The sequence below is a fragment of the Capricornis sumatraensis genome, chromosome 22 (assembly GCF_032405125.1).
Source record: "Capricornis sumatraensis isolate serow.1 chromosome 22, serow.2, whole genome shotgun sequence".
In the NCBI taxonomy this organism is placed as follows: Eukaryota; Metazoa; Chordata; class Mammalia; order Artiodactyla; family Bovidae; genus Capricornis; species Capricornis sumatraensis.
This window is the reverse complement of record NC_091090.1, coordinates 13,800,064-13,814,898: the sequence shown is the minus strand read 5'-3', so window position 1 is coordinate 13,814,898 and position 14,835 is coordinate 13,800,064. Positions and strand designations below refer to the sequence as shown.

General features: G+C 43.7%; 1 protein-coding gene across 1 annotated transcript in view; it reads right to left on the bottom strand.

Moving 5' to 3' along the window:
* Nucleotides 1-1,232: 1,232 nt before the first annotated feature.
* Nucleotides 1,233-14,835, bottom strand: part of BLTP3A (bridge-like lipid transfer protein family member 3A) — a 49,341-nt gene continuing 35,738 nt past the window's right edge. Inside the window, exons 16-22 of the mRNA XM_068961006.1 lie at nt 10,295-10,491; nt 7,705-7,859; nt 7,470-7,620; nt 2,550-2,812; nt 1,992-2,100; nt 1,760-1,866; nt 1,233-1,358 (exon numbers count right to left, since the gene is read on the bottom strand). Of these exons, the coding sequence (XP_068817107.1) occupies nt 1,233-1,358; nt 1,760-1,866; nt 1,992-2,100; nt 2,550-2,812; nt 7,470-7,620; nt 7,705-7,859; nt 10,295-10,491 (1,108 nt within the window). The remainder of the gene's footprint in view (nt 1,359-1,759; nt 1,867-1,991; nt 2,101-2,549; nt 2,813-7,469; nt 7,621-7,704; nt 7,860-10,294; nt 10,492-14,835) is intronic.

Here is a 14,835-nt window from a genome sequence, read left to right as displayed (position 1 = left end):
AGTGACACTACTAAATCATTATTTTACCATCTTGCCAATTCAGTGAGTTCGCTGATGAACTGTCTAATCAACAGAGCTTGAAGTACAGCACAGAGCAGTATTGATCAAGATAGAACGTTGGGGAGGAATTAGGTAGGGTAAAAAGAGGGGGAAATAGCTCTTTCAGCAGTCAGGGCAAAACCTAGCTAGGTTGAAGGTTTTTTTTTTCTACTTAAGTCAAAATAACATGATTTTAAAAAGCCACAGTGATAGAGGCAGGTGAGAGGCAACTGGCTGAGATGTTTATGTTACTGTATAAAACACATTTTCAGTTCTGACTCCACCAAGGGCTAAGGAGATTGCTGGTAGGAAGTCATAGTGCTGGGAAAGCTGATGTGCCGGGGCCCCTGGGAGACAGGGAAAAACCTGTGAGGGGCAGCTGTGGAAGAGAGACAGGACACGGCTGGCAATAGTGGGTTCAGAAGGAACCAAGCTCTCCTACGATCCCCACCAAGCCTCAACCTCAACCTAGCCCAGAGTGAATGGTTTCTTGATTTAAATTTCACACAAACTGTTACAGGAGGGAGAGATGATACAAGTGAGCCGCTACTGTTGCTTACTTCCTGCCACAGCATCAGGACGATGACAGGCATCACAGAGAGGAAGCTTAACCCTGAACAATCTGATTGTAACATCAGCCAAGATGACAGGAGCTTAGTTTCCCTTCCAAACAAGGCAGAATCCATGTCTCACTTATTCCTCTGCCTCCCCTGGCTCCCGCCTTGCTGGCTACTTCCTGTTCCATTCTACCGCCGCAGCACTTCTCAGGTCCACTACAGAAAGCAGACTCTGAGACACAGAAGCTTTGGTGACTCTGGGTGACCAACCGAGGAGATGGGGACTCGGCCCTGTTCACACAGGTTGTGGAGCAAGCAAAGGTCTGTGCCATGAATCCAAGCGGTGAAATGACCCTACAGTGTCGAGAAGATTCCACCTAGTGTGCTGAGGGCCAAAAGGACAGGTGAGACATGATGCCTGAGCCACACACAAAGTGGCCCCCAACTTCCTGGAACGTGGTCATGCTTTGCCCTGTCTTCCATCCAAGTCAGAACCGCTAGTAGAAAGGACACCACCAGGAGTGAGCTGCGCGTCCTCCGCCGGCTTGGCCAGCACTGGACAGAGTCTGTCACAGGCGGTGCGACTGCTGGTGATCTCCTCCTCTCTCCTTGGCAAAGATGGCTGAGCCACTGCTGTCAGAGCTCGAAGAGGGGGTTATATTTCCTAATCTCTTCAAGAAGTTTTTCTTTATCCTGGTTGGCTTGAGCCAATGCTTGTTTAGTTTCTATCAGTTCCTTTTGTAGGGTAGGGAGTTCATTCACCTGAGGAACAACAAAGAATTCATGATCAATCAAAAAGGTAACACATCTTGCAAAAACATCCAGTAAGGGAACGAGGGAGAATTCAAGCAGCACAATCCGCAAGTTTGGTCAATGATCAAGAGAACCAGCAAGGTCTTTTCCCAGAGGCTAATCCCCTCTTCTGAGCTCATCAGCTGCAGGGACAACAGCAGGTGGAAGATGTCATCAGCAGGCATTCATCTCTAGCTCCTGACCTCCAGCCCCTGTTCAGCACTTCCAGAAGCTCCTGCTAGGTGACAAGAGCCCAGACCGCACAGCTGTACCAGCACAAGCAACCTTGTCTGCCCTCTGGGTTTTACCCGCTTCTGTGATTACAACCCCAAAGGGTTTACACGAAAGGTACTGTTCAGTTAGGGACTCACCTGTGGACCAAAAGCCTCCCCAGTGGGCACCAAAAACACCTGTTCTTTGGGGGGCTGCCTCTTCTCACTCTTAGCTGCTTTGGCTGATGGTCTGTCTTGAGCAGCAGCTGGAAAAAAGTAAAGGCTCTGAATGACAAACTGCCAGCAACAAGCAGCCTGTTCCTAGTTGTCACCTATTTCCTTACAGGAGCGAAAAGGTAGAGGAGCCGGGAGGCTGACAAGCCCTACTCACCGCCTATGTGGAACACACCGTCGTCACTCCGACTCAGCACAGCATGCTCCATGGACAGAGTGATGGGTATGGGGCCTGGTGAGGTGGGGTAGATGGGGGGTATATCGTCCTGCAGGAAAGAGAGAAGCCGCGTGAGGCCCCCAAGCAACTCAGAGCAGCTTAGGAAACAACCCATGCTTCCAACTGTGGAGCTGGAAGCACTTTGCCGTCACTGTTTATCCATACACTCTAGCGAGGCATGAGAGGCATAATGAGTCTCTCGCATTCTAGACACAGTGAGACTGAGGATCTGCTAACCTGTGGGCTTGCATCGTCATGCTGCATGCCAAAGGGCAAGGCTAGAGACAAGGCCCCCCTCACGTGAACCTAGAACTGTTTGCTGGCACTACATACTTAGGTACTACTGTAGTAGTGAATACTAACATGCCCTTCCTCACTTGGTCCTCCCCACATCTCACAGGGACATGAGAAGAAGTTAACAGCTCTCACTGTTAACAGGGTCAAGGGTCAAGAATCCGTTGCTTGACCAAGTCTAGGGTAAACCAAAGTTCCTCTCACCTTTAGAGTGACCCTGGAGTTCAGGAGCTCAATCTGCATGGGAATCACCACTGGGATCTCCTCATCCTCCAAGAAGGGCCCGAGGCCACTGAGCACCGAAGTGAGCAGCTCAAGGTCACAGCCCTGAAGCAACAAATGCAGGAAGCCATTCTGTGTGGCCAGAGGGGAATGAACAGCTGCACCAGGCCCCACCTCAAAGCGAAGGCCCACAGCTGGCCTCATGTGGCCAGTCTTCAAAGTGGAGGAGTCCTGCAAGCTTGTGCCTTTGTGAAGCAAGACAGAAGGAAAAGACATTAATTAATTACCAGCCAGTGATTGCTCAAAGCACTTTAATATATAGTTAATATTCATAACCATTGTGATTATCTGAGTCATGAAGATCTTTTTTGTACAGTTCTTCTGTGTATTCTAGCCACCTCTTCTTAATATCTTCTGCTTCTGTTAGGTCCATACCATTTCTGTCCTTTATCGAGCCCATCTTTGCATGAAAATTTCCCTTGGTATCTCTAATTTTCTTGAAGAGACCTCTAGTCTTTCCCATTCTATTGTTTTCCTCTACTGCTTTGCACTGATCACTGAGGAAGACTTTATCTCTCCTTGCTATTCTTTGGAACTCTGCATTCAAATGGGTATATCTTTCCTTTCCGCCTTTGCTTTCTGCTTCTCTTCTTTTCACAGCTATTTGTAATGCCTCCTCAGACAGCCATTTTGCCTTTTTGCATTCCTTTTTCTTGGGGATGGTCTTGATCCCTGTCTCCTGTACAATGTCACGAACCTCCATCTGTAGTTCATCAGGCACTCTGTCTATCACATCTAGTCCCTTAAATCTATTTCTCACTTCCACTGTATAATGGTTTGGGATTTGATTTAGGTCATACCTAAATGGTCTAGTGGTTTTTGCTATTTTCTTCAATTTAAGTCTGAATTTGGCAATAAGGAGTTCATGATCTGAGCCACAGTCAGCTTCCAGTCTTGTTTTTGCTGACTGTATAGAGCTTCTCCATCTTCAGCTGCAAATAATGTAATCAATCTGATTTTGGTATTGGCCATCTGCTGATGTCCATGTGTAGAGTCTTCTCTTGTGTTGTTGGAAGAGGGTGTTTGCTATGACCAGTGCGTTCTCTTGGCAAAACTCTATTAGCCTTTGGCCTGCTTCATTCTGTACTCCAAGGCCAAATTTGCGTGTTACTCCAGGTGTTTCTTGACTTCCTACTTTTGCATTCCAGTCCCCTATAATGAAAAGGACATCTTTTTTCACGATGGTGTGATTACTCACCTAGAGCCAGGCATCCTGGAATGTGAAGTCAGGTGGGCCTTAGGAAGCATCACTATGAACAAAGCTAGTGGAGGTGATGGAATTCCAATTGAGCTATTTCAAACCCTAAAACATGATGCTGTGAAAATGCTGCAATCAATATGCCAGCAAATTTGGAAAACTCAGCAGTGGCCACAGGACTGGAAAAGGTAGTTTTCATTCCGATCCCTAAGAAAGGCAATGCCAAAGAAGGCTCAAACTACCGCACAATTGCACTCATCTCACACGATAGTAAAGTAATGCTCAAAATTCTCCAAGCCAGGCTTCAACAATATGTGAACCATGAACTTCCAGATGTTCAAACTGGCTTTAGAAAAGGCAGAGGAACCAGAGATCAAATTGCCAACATCCGCTGGATCATGGAAAAAGCAAGAGAGTTCCAGAAAAACATCTATTTCTCCTTTATTGACTATGCCAAAGCCTTTCACTGTGTGGATCACAATAAACTGTGGAAAATTCTGAAAGAGATGGGAATATGAGACCACCTGACCTGCCTCTTGAGAAACCTATATGCAGGTCAGGAAGCAACAGTTAGAACTGGACATGGAACAACAGACTGGTTCCAAATAGGGAAAGGAGTACGTCAAGGCTGTATATTGTCACCTTGCTTATTTAATTTATATGCAGAGCACATCATGAAAGACGCTGGGCTGGAAGAAGCACAAGCTGGAATCAAGATTGCCGGGACAAATATCAATAAGCTCAGATATGCAGATGACACCACCCTTATGGCAGAAAGTGAAGAGGAACTAAAAAGCCTCTTGAAGAAAGTGAAAGAGGATGGTGAAAAAGTTAGCTTAAAGCTCAACATTCAGAAAACTAAGATGATGGTATCTGGTCCTATCACTTCATGACAAATAGATAGGGAAACAGTGGCTGACTTTATTTGGGGGGGCTTCAAAATCACTGCAGATGGTGACTGCAGCCATAAAATTAAAAGACACTTATTCCTTGGAAGAAAAATTATGACCAACCTAGATGGCATATTCAAAAGCAGAGACATTACTTTGCCAACAAAGGTCCATCTAGTCAAGGCTATGGTTTTTCCAGTAGTCATGTATGGATGTGAGAGTTGGACTATAAAGAAAGCTGAGTGTCGAAGAACTGATGCTTTTGAACTGTGATGTTGGAGAAGACTCTTGAGAGTCCCTTGGACTGCAAGGAGATCCAAAAGGAGATCAGTCCTGAATATTCATTGGAAGGAACGATGCTAAAGCTGAAACTCCAATTCTTTGGCCACCTGATGCAGAGAACCGACTCATTTGAAAAGACCCTGATGCTGGGAAAGATTGAAGGCAGGAGGAGAAGGGGACGACAGAGGATGTGATGGTTGGATGGCATCACTGACTCAATGGACATGAGTTTGAGTAAGCTCCAGGAGTTGGTGATGGACAGGGAGGCCTGGCGTGCTTCAGCCCATGGGCTCACAAAGAACTGGACATGACCGAGTGACTGAACTAAACTGAATATTCATAACAACCCTGTACCAGAAGTATTATTATCTTCCCATTTTACAGATGAAAGAGCTAAGGCACAGAGAGTAACTTGCCAAAGTTGCAAAGCTTGTGGACTTCGCTGGTGGTCTGGTGGTTCAGAGTCTGCCTGCTGGGAAGGGGACAGGGCTCGCTCCCTGCTCTGGGGAGGCCCCACACGCCACAGGGCAGCAAGGCCCTTGCACCACAACCACTGGGGCCCATGTCCTAGAGCCTGTGCTCTGCAACAGCAGAACCCACTGCAAGAAGAAGCCCACGTGCTGCAACTCGAGAGTACTCCCCGCTCACTGCAGCCAGAGAAAGCCCACACACGGCAACGAAGAAAATAAGACATTTTTTTTAAACCAACAAAGTAACACAATTTGCAAGTAGCAAGGTAGGAGCTGCATGTAAGCTGCCTGACTGCAAAGACCATGGGCTTGGACACTTTGCTTTAATGCCTCTCACGGTAGAAGGGACATTAAGGACCAATTAAAAAGCTGGTCTTGCTTAGAATCAGAGGCAGTGGGCTAATGGCCAAAGTGAAGCTAAAACAGAGGACCCTCGGGAGTTCCCTGGTGGTCTAGTAGTTAGATCTCAACTCTTTCACTGCTAGGTCCCAGGTTCATCCCCTGGTTGAAGAATTGAGATCGTACAAGCCATACAGCACAGCCAAAAATGAATAAACAAACAGTGGACCCTCAACTCTGCTGAATTTGATCATCTCTTCCTTTCTCCAAGTCTTGATCTTCTCCTCTCTCTCTCAGGAAGCCAAGCAGGATCCATGCTAATTTACTCAAAACTGCATGAAGAATAACCTCAGGTGCAGCCAAGGCTATGAAACAACTTACATACCTATATAACTATAAATTGGTACAACCATTGGTGGGGGGGAGGGCATTATCTAGCAAAATTAAAGCTATACCTACCCTAATGACCTAGCAATTATTTCTTCAGGAATATAAACCTGGAGAAACTCTCCAGCATATATAACAGGAGACATATACAAGGACGGGCATGTCAAAACAATTCTATTTGAAACAGCAAAAAAAAAAGTAGAAACAAACCACATGTCTGTTCAGAACAGAATGAAGAAGTAAACAGAGTAATGAGTACAAGAGAGATTTTGGGGGTGATGGTGATGGTTGCAGAACTGTGGAAGCTTACTAATATTTATCAAAGTACACACTTACAAAGAGTGAATTTCATAGTATGCATATCATACCTCATTAAAGCAGTTTTTTAAAAAGTCATATATTTCTACAATAGAATATTATAAAGTAGTGAAAATGAATGAATTATAGCTAACTCAACAACCTAGAAGGATCTGAAGAATATCATAGTACTTGAAAGGAGAAAATCACAAAAGAATATAAACAATAATTCCACTTACAAAACCTCGAAAGCCTACACAGCTAAATAATACACTGATTAAAAAAACAAACAAACAAACATGTGGTAGAATTGTAAAGCAAGAAAATGAAAAATACAAATTCAGGATAGTGATCCCCTATGATAGGTGAGAGGCAAGAGGAAGGTTCTGGAGAGGGGCTCCCGGGGCTGAAACTTAATGGTACTGTTCTATTTATTAAACTAGGTAGTAGATACATGCATTCATTGTATTGTGATTATTTTATACCTTAAATATATTTTTATAACAGTTCTACTTTACAAGCATATCTACTTAATATTTAAAAATAAAATTTTTTAAAAATGAAGCATGTAGTTTAAGTCCAGATTTTTCCTGCCATCTTTTAAAGTATAAATGATAATATACATCAAAGGACTGAATCAGAAGCTCCCTGATCAGATACAGCTTGATGTTAGCAGCCCCACAAACAAAGAAGTGGACACTGTTCTCTCATATGAGGGTAAGGAGCACCTGGGAGGTGAGGATGGCGACTAGCCTGCTGGGCACAAAGCCTCAGTGAGAGCTCTCGGAGGCTCCTTGTGAGAAGGAGGCGTCATTAGACTTCTTCCTCCCCCTAAAGGCTGCTGGAGAGAAGCACCAAGGACTTGGCACTAGGCTGGCTGCCCCTGGAGCACAGGACAGGAGCAACTTAAGTTCTGACTGTCCTCCTCCCCACCCCAGCTCAAATCCCACCAACTCTCCTGGAATCCTACCATCCTTACCTGAGCACTGTCCATGCAGGAACTGCCAGAGTCCCACAGTGCCTGGCTGCTGGAGGGTCAGCTTCTCTGCTTGCAGGGCCACAGTGAGGTCCTCACCACGTACCTCAATCCCCAGAGACACCTCATGCACCTTCAGGACCAGAACTGAGACCTGTAACAGGAGACTCACTTAGCTGAGTCCCAAGCTGCCAGCTGAGAGCCCACCCTCTGCAGAGAAGAAAGTAGAACAGCTGACCAGGTGAAGATTGAGGTCTTCCCCACTAGGTGAGACCGAACTGTTGGCCTCTGGTGACCCCTGGCCATAACTATCCACAACAGGGCTCTCTTGAACACCAGCACTGTCCACAGCATTGGGAAGAGATCCTGGTAGAAGAGATTCTGGACCAGACTCTGCAAAAGAAAGATAACAAGAGTTGGAGAGTCAAAAAATTTTACTCAAATCCAATCTCTAGTGACAACTGTAAAAACAAAAAATTTATGACATTCATGAGAAAACTGGAAATTTCAAGACTAACTGGATATTTAATGAATTTAGGGAATTATTGTTAATTTTTTTAAGTGTGACAATGGTATTTGGTCATGTTGAAAAAAGCCTGTAAATGGAAGCAACCCAACTGTCTATGGACCAAAAAACGGCTAAACAAAATGTGCTACAAACGAAAAATAAATACTAGCCTTAAAAAGGAAGGAAATTCTGATACATGCTACATACAACATAAATGAACCACAGAGACATCATGTTAAATGAAATAAGCCAGTCATGTACAGTTCCGTTTACATGAGGTACCTAAAGTGGTCAAATTCATAGAGACAGAAAGTAGAATGGTCGTTGCTAGGGACTGGTGGAAGAGGGAATGAGGAGTTATTGTTTAATGGGTATAGACTTTCAGTTTTGCAAGATGAAAAGGTTCTAGAGATAGACAGTGGGTGATGGTTGTACAATGATCTGAAGGTACTTAATACTATTAAATTATAGTTAAAAATAGTTACAATGGTAAATTTTATGTTATGTACATTTTACCATAATTTTAAAAACTTTTAATCTGGTTAAAAATCTGTACTTTCTAGAGATGTGTAATAAAAATATTTATATATTTATGGATAAAATGATGCGGTTGGGATTTGCTTCAAAGCAATATGGGAAGAAGGGAAGAGGGCAGAAGAATAAATGAAATAAGAATTGCCATAACATCTGGTCCCATCACTTCATGCCAAATAGATGGGGAAACAGTGGAATCTGTGGCAGAGTTTACTTTTTTGGGCTCCAAAATCACTGCAGATGGTGACTGCAGCCATGAAATTAAAAGACACTTACTCCTTGGAAGAAAAGTTATGACCAACCTAGACAGCATATTAAAAAGCAGAGACATTACTGTGCCAACAAAGGTCCGTCTAGTCAAAGCCATGGTTTTCCCAGTGGTCATGTATAGATGTGAGAGTTGGACTATAAGAAAGCTGAATGCCAAAGAATTGATGCTTTTGAACTGTGGTGTTTGAGAAGACTCTTGAGAGTCCCTTGGACTGCAAGGAGATCCAACCAGTCCATTCTGAAGGAGATCAGTCCTGGGTGTTCACTGGAAGGACTGATGCTGAAGCTCCAATACTTTGGCCACCTGATGCAAAGAACTGACTCACTGGAAAAGATCCTGATACTGGGAAAGATTGAAGGTGGGAGGAGAAGGGGACGACAAAGGATGAGCTGGTTGGATGGCATCACTGACTCAATGGACATGGGTTTGAGTAAACTCCGGGAATTGGTGATGGACAGGGAGGCCTGGTGTGCTGCAGTCCATGGGGTTGCAAAGAGTCAGACATGACTGAGCGACTAAACTGAAATGAATTGGGACAGTAATAATAAGAGATTTTGTCCAAAATCTGTCATATGGCGGTTGTGATCGTATTTGGAAATGGAAACCTTTCCAGATAAAAATAAATTAAAAAAAAAAAAAAGAGTTGCCATGAGTTGTTAATATCCCAGACTAGGTAATGGGTATATGAAGGTTCATTATTTAATTCTATTTTTAAATATTTGGATTTTTCCACAAGAAATTAATAACAAAACAAACATGGATATGCCAGCCAGTTTAAGAAACAGTATATTCTCTTTTAATTTTATTTTCATTTAGATACTCTTAAGTGATGATTTTAGGCTTCCCTGGTTGCTCAGAGGTAAAGAATCCACCTGCAATGCAGGAGCCACAAGAGACACGAGTTCGATCCTCGAGTAGGGAAGATCCCCTGGAGGAGGGCATGGCAACCCACTCCAGTATTCTTGCCTAGAGAATCCCATGGACAGAGAGCCTAGTGGGCTACAGTCCAGAGGGTTGCAAAGAGCTGGACACAACCGAAGCAACTTAGCATGCATACAAGGGACGATTTTAAAAGTTTTCATTTCGATAAGCTGAAAGAACTAGTCTAACTCCTAGTGGGGTTTAATCTAACTCCTGAAAGTTACTCATTTTACTATAGACAAAAAGCTCCCAGTTATTTTCCAACAATGAAATACATAGTTAAGCAAAAGATAGGAAACACACACACACCACTGACCCAGCCGCAAAGTTAGCCGCTCCGTGGCTGTAAGACTAGTGCTCTCTTCTCTGAGTGTTGCTCTGTGGTAAGGGTCAAACACCTATCAATAACCTAGAAGACGTGAGGATAAATTCAGAGTCACAGAGCCACTAAAAGTTCACTCTTCTTTGCTTTTGATTAAGAAAATGTCTGCTTTATCAAAGCTCAGCTCCTTCTGCATCCTGATGGTCTGAATACAGGCATCAGAAGAACCCTCTTGAGGCTCTGCAACTTTGCCTGGCTCTGCTTCCACTTACCAGACTCCAAGAGCATCACGAAGCTCTCACTGCCGTCACTGTCCACTGAAATCCGGTCTTCAGGGCCACTGTTATCCAACGAGACACCATCAAATGACTGCTGGGATACTGTCCTCTTCATGGAGAAAAATCGGAGTCGGGCAGCACCTCCACTTACAGGGGCTGCCACCCCTTCATCTACCTTGGCCACAGGCTCCCTGTTTGAAAAACAAAAGCAGAAACCATGAATGTGGCTTAGGAGGCACGTTGTTTCGTTCCCTTGCAATACCCACCCTTTTCAGCCCAGACAGTTACTGTAAGCATAAACTTTGAGGTCAACTATTCATGGGGTCGCAAAGAGTCGGACACGACTGAGCGACTGAACTGAACTGAACTGATTACCTTTTGTAGAAGGGGGTCACACCATTTTCCAACAGCTGGGCCTTTCTGAACCCTCCTATTCCAGCATTTCAAACTGCATAGGCAGTTCTCCCATGTCAAATGTCAAGGTTATTCAGGATTATCCTATCTATAGCAGAGACCTACTATCTACGGCCCTGGTGCTTATGAGTTGTACCCAAAGCCATTCCTCAAGCATTTACTGAATAACTTCTACATACAAAGCACCACACAAGACACAGGGCAGTGGTGGGCAGTGACAAATAAGACACCCCCTGTCCTCAAAAGAATGTGTATTCTATCAGGAGAGAGGGGACTATATACAAATTGCATTATATGGTAGTAAGTCACACACTGTAAGAGGGACAGGGGCACAAGCCAAAGGCTAGCCAACGCCAGAAAAGGGAAAGGGTGAAAAGAAGGGGATCAGGAATGGCTCTGAGGAAAGAGATGATGTGTGAGGTGGTCCTTGAAAGACTGTGAAGGAGACAGCACAGCGGGCCTTCTGTGGGGGACAATCAGCCTGAACAAAGTCGTGGCACCAGAAAACAAAAGGTTCCTTGCAGACTAGCAAGCAGCGCAGCTCAGCTGGAGCACAGGCTTGGCTGGGGAAGAGCAGCAGAAGACCAAGTTAGAGGGTTTCTTTAAAGACTCTTGTAAAGACCTTTTGAGTCCACCCTCCTATGATACAGGTGAAGAAACTGACTCAGTTTCAGCAAAAGGCAGAATTAAGAAGAACCCAAGTCTCCTGACTTCTTGCTAAGTGCTCTTTCACTTAACCACATGAGTTGCAGCCAGATCACAGGAAACCCTGGATAAAAGACAATGCATGAAAGTGCTCTGAAAGCTATGACGTGTAGGAGACAGATGAGAAATCTCTGTACTGTCCACTCGATATTGCTATGTCACTAAAACTGCTCTAGAAAATAGTCTATTTAAAGAAAAAATAATGTGTCATATGGATATATCACAATAATTGATAATGCCACACTAAGAAGTCCAAACTCAACTCAGAAAAAAGAAAAGGCCAGAAGGGTTTAGAATAGGGAAATAATAGGATTACACCTGTGTTTTAGGAAGTTTGACCTGACTTTTTCAAATAAGCTAGAGATGGAAAGACATCCAACAAGGAAATCAACCAATAGTTTACTAAAATACTCCACCTGTGGGAGCAGACAGGAAAAATTGATGTGAGACTCCTTAGAGCCCTATACTCAGAGTCACCCTCCTAGGAGCATTAGTATCTAAAGGAGAATTCATTAAAAAGTAACTTCTCAGGCGTCATCTCAGACCTACTGGAAGAGGAACTCTGGGGGTAGGGCTCAGCACTCTGTTTTAACAAGCCTCCAGATGATTCTGAAGTACGCCTAAATTTAAAAGTATGGTCAGAACCTGACAAATGCCTAGAAAAGGCAGAGCTTGAATGAGCAGGAGAATGAGGCCACCCAAAAAAGAAAGAAAAAAAGAGCTGGTCTGGGATAAGGAATTTAGTTTTACACATGTGAGGTTCAAGGCACCCCTGGAGATCCATGTGGAACTATGTGCAGTAGATAGTTTTAAAGGAACAGCAGGGGAGAGAAGGAAATCAGGACTGAAAACAAGGACTCGTGCAGAAGTGAGGCAATGGACAAAATAACCAAGAGAAAAAGTACAGCTGACCCTTGAACATCACAGGCTTGAACTGCACAGGTCCACTTATATGTATTCTTTTCTCAACAGTACATATTTTAGTACTACAGGGCTTCCCAGGTGGCTCAGTGGTAAAGAATCCACCTGCAATGCAAGAGATGCAGGTTCCATCCCTGAGTCAGGAAGATCCTCTGGAGAAGGAAATGGCAGCCCACTCCAGGATTCCTGCCTGGGAAATCCCATGGACACAGGAGCCTGGCGGGCTACAGTCCATGGGGTCGCAGAGTTGGGCACGCCTTAGTGACTGAGCGTGCACACTCAGTACTACACGATCTACAGTTACTTGAATCTATGGGATGCGTTGAAACCACAGATATGCAGCAACCATTTTACAGGTAACTATAGGTAAGGCCAACTATAGTTACATGCAGATTTTCAACTGCATTCAGTGCCCCTAACTCCCATATTGTTCAAGAGTTAACAAAATGTATTCAAAAATGCAAAGTGACCTAAATCTGAACGTTTGGCAAATTCATCTTAAATGAATGAAGAACCTTAAGTTGTTTAAGGTTTAAAAGAATCTTTAAACAATTTAAAAGAACCTTAAAATGTTTGTAGTGTGTGACCCAATAATTCTACTTCCTAGGTTTTATTCTAATAAAATCTTTATTCTAAATATTTTATTGTAAAATAAAATAAAAGATTGAGATATGAATAAAGAGTCATGTTCACAAAAATAAGAACATTTACAACAGCATTGGTTTCACCTGAGAAAAAAGTTGAACCAGACTAAATGACCCCCCAAGCCTAGATTGTGAACTGGATGAATAAATTATGATACATCTATTTGCAAGAATATAATAGATCAATTCACCAAAGAATTGATGCTTTTGAACTGTGGTGTTGGAGAAGACTCTTGAGAGTCCCTTGGACTGCAAGGAGATCAAACCAGTCAATCCTAAAGGAGATCAGTCCTGAATATACATTGGAAGGACTAATGTTGAAGCTGAAGCTCCAATACTTTGGTCACCTGATGAGAAGAACTGACTCATTGGAAAAGACCCTGATGCTGGGAAAGACTGAAGGCAGGAGGAGAGGAGGACGACAGAGGATGCGATGGTTGGATGGCATCACCAACTCGATGGACATGAGTCTGAGTAAGCTCCAGGAGTTGGTGAAGGACAGGGAACCCTGGCGTGCCGCAGTCCATGGGGTCGCAAGGAGGCGGACACAACTGAGCAACTGAACAACAAAAATAGAGCAATTAAAAATTATATATTCAAATACTTCATGAATGGGAATCTTAAACAAAGTGAATAAAACTGGAAATTTTCTATATTCTATAGAAATAACATAATCCTATTTAAAAATGTGTGTACTTCATATGTGTAAACACATACAAGCATTCACATGGAAACATAAATATATGTATAAAATCTGGAAGATCCAAAAGTCAATAAGGGCTATCGCTGGATAGTGTCGGGCTTTCCAGGTGGAGCTAGTGGTAAAGAACCTGCTTGCCAGTGCAGAAGACATAAGAGACACGGGTTCAATCCCTGGGTTGGGAAGATCCCCTGAAGGAGGGCATGGCAACCCACTCCAGTGTTGTTGCCTGGAGAATCCCACGGACAGAGGAGCCTTTGCAGGTCGCAAAGAGTCGACACGACTGCAGCAACTGAGCACGCCACGCACGCACTGGAGAATGTCATTACAGTGGCTTTTATGTTTTCTTCTTTATTCTTTTATTTTCTACATTATCGACAAAATGAACACAAATTATTTTGATAATTTTTCGGTGGGGTGGGCGCCATGCCATGCGGCATGCAGGATCTTAGTTCCCCAACCACAGACTGGACCCAGGCTCCTTATGGTGGAAACATGGAGTCTTAATCACTGGACCGCCAGGGAAGACCCCATTTTTATAATTTAAAAAATAAAATGATGATAAAAGTGATCAGAATATGGATAGCCTAGTGCTGTGGAACAGTTACATTCATAGGATAAAAGGAAGAAGAGAGCAGCCAAGGAAAAAGACTACTTCAGAGAAGTGTGAGTAACTGCACAGGGTTACAAATACTCAGGATGGACTGGCTGGCAGGGCTGACTGCACAGGCAGTCCTGGAGAAAGAGGACTGAAAAAAGGCCGCCAGCCTGGGCAGTGGGGAAGTCGGTGTTGGTGTTTGAACGAGTCCGTGTCACACACACCTTTCTTTTCTCCTTTCACCTCTCCTCTGTTCCCAACCCTCACCCATCTCCATTTGGAAAAAGCAGCACCTTTGGTCACTGGGAGTTCAGGCTCTCAATCCTCACCCTAACACTCACAAGCTGTGGGACCTTGAGTAAGTTTCTTACCTCTCTGAGCCTGTTTCCTCATCTGTAAAATGGGGAGTGATATTAGTTCCTTCCTTATAGGGTTCTTATAATTCATTGGCTTAATATTGTAATATTTAGGACAGTTTCTGACACATAGAAAGCAATCAATAAATGTTGCCTAGTATTATTATATCATTTATTTTTTAAGCTTTCCTTCTCTT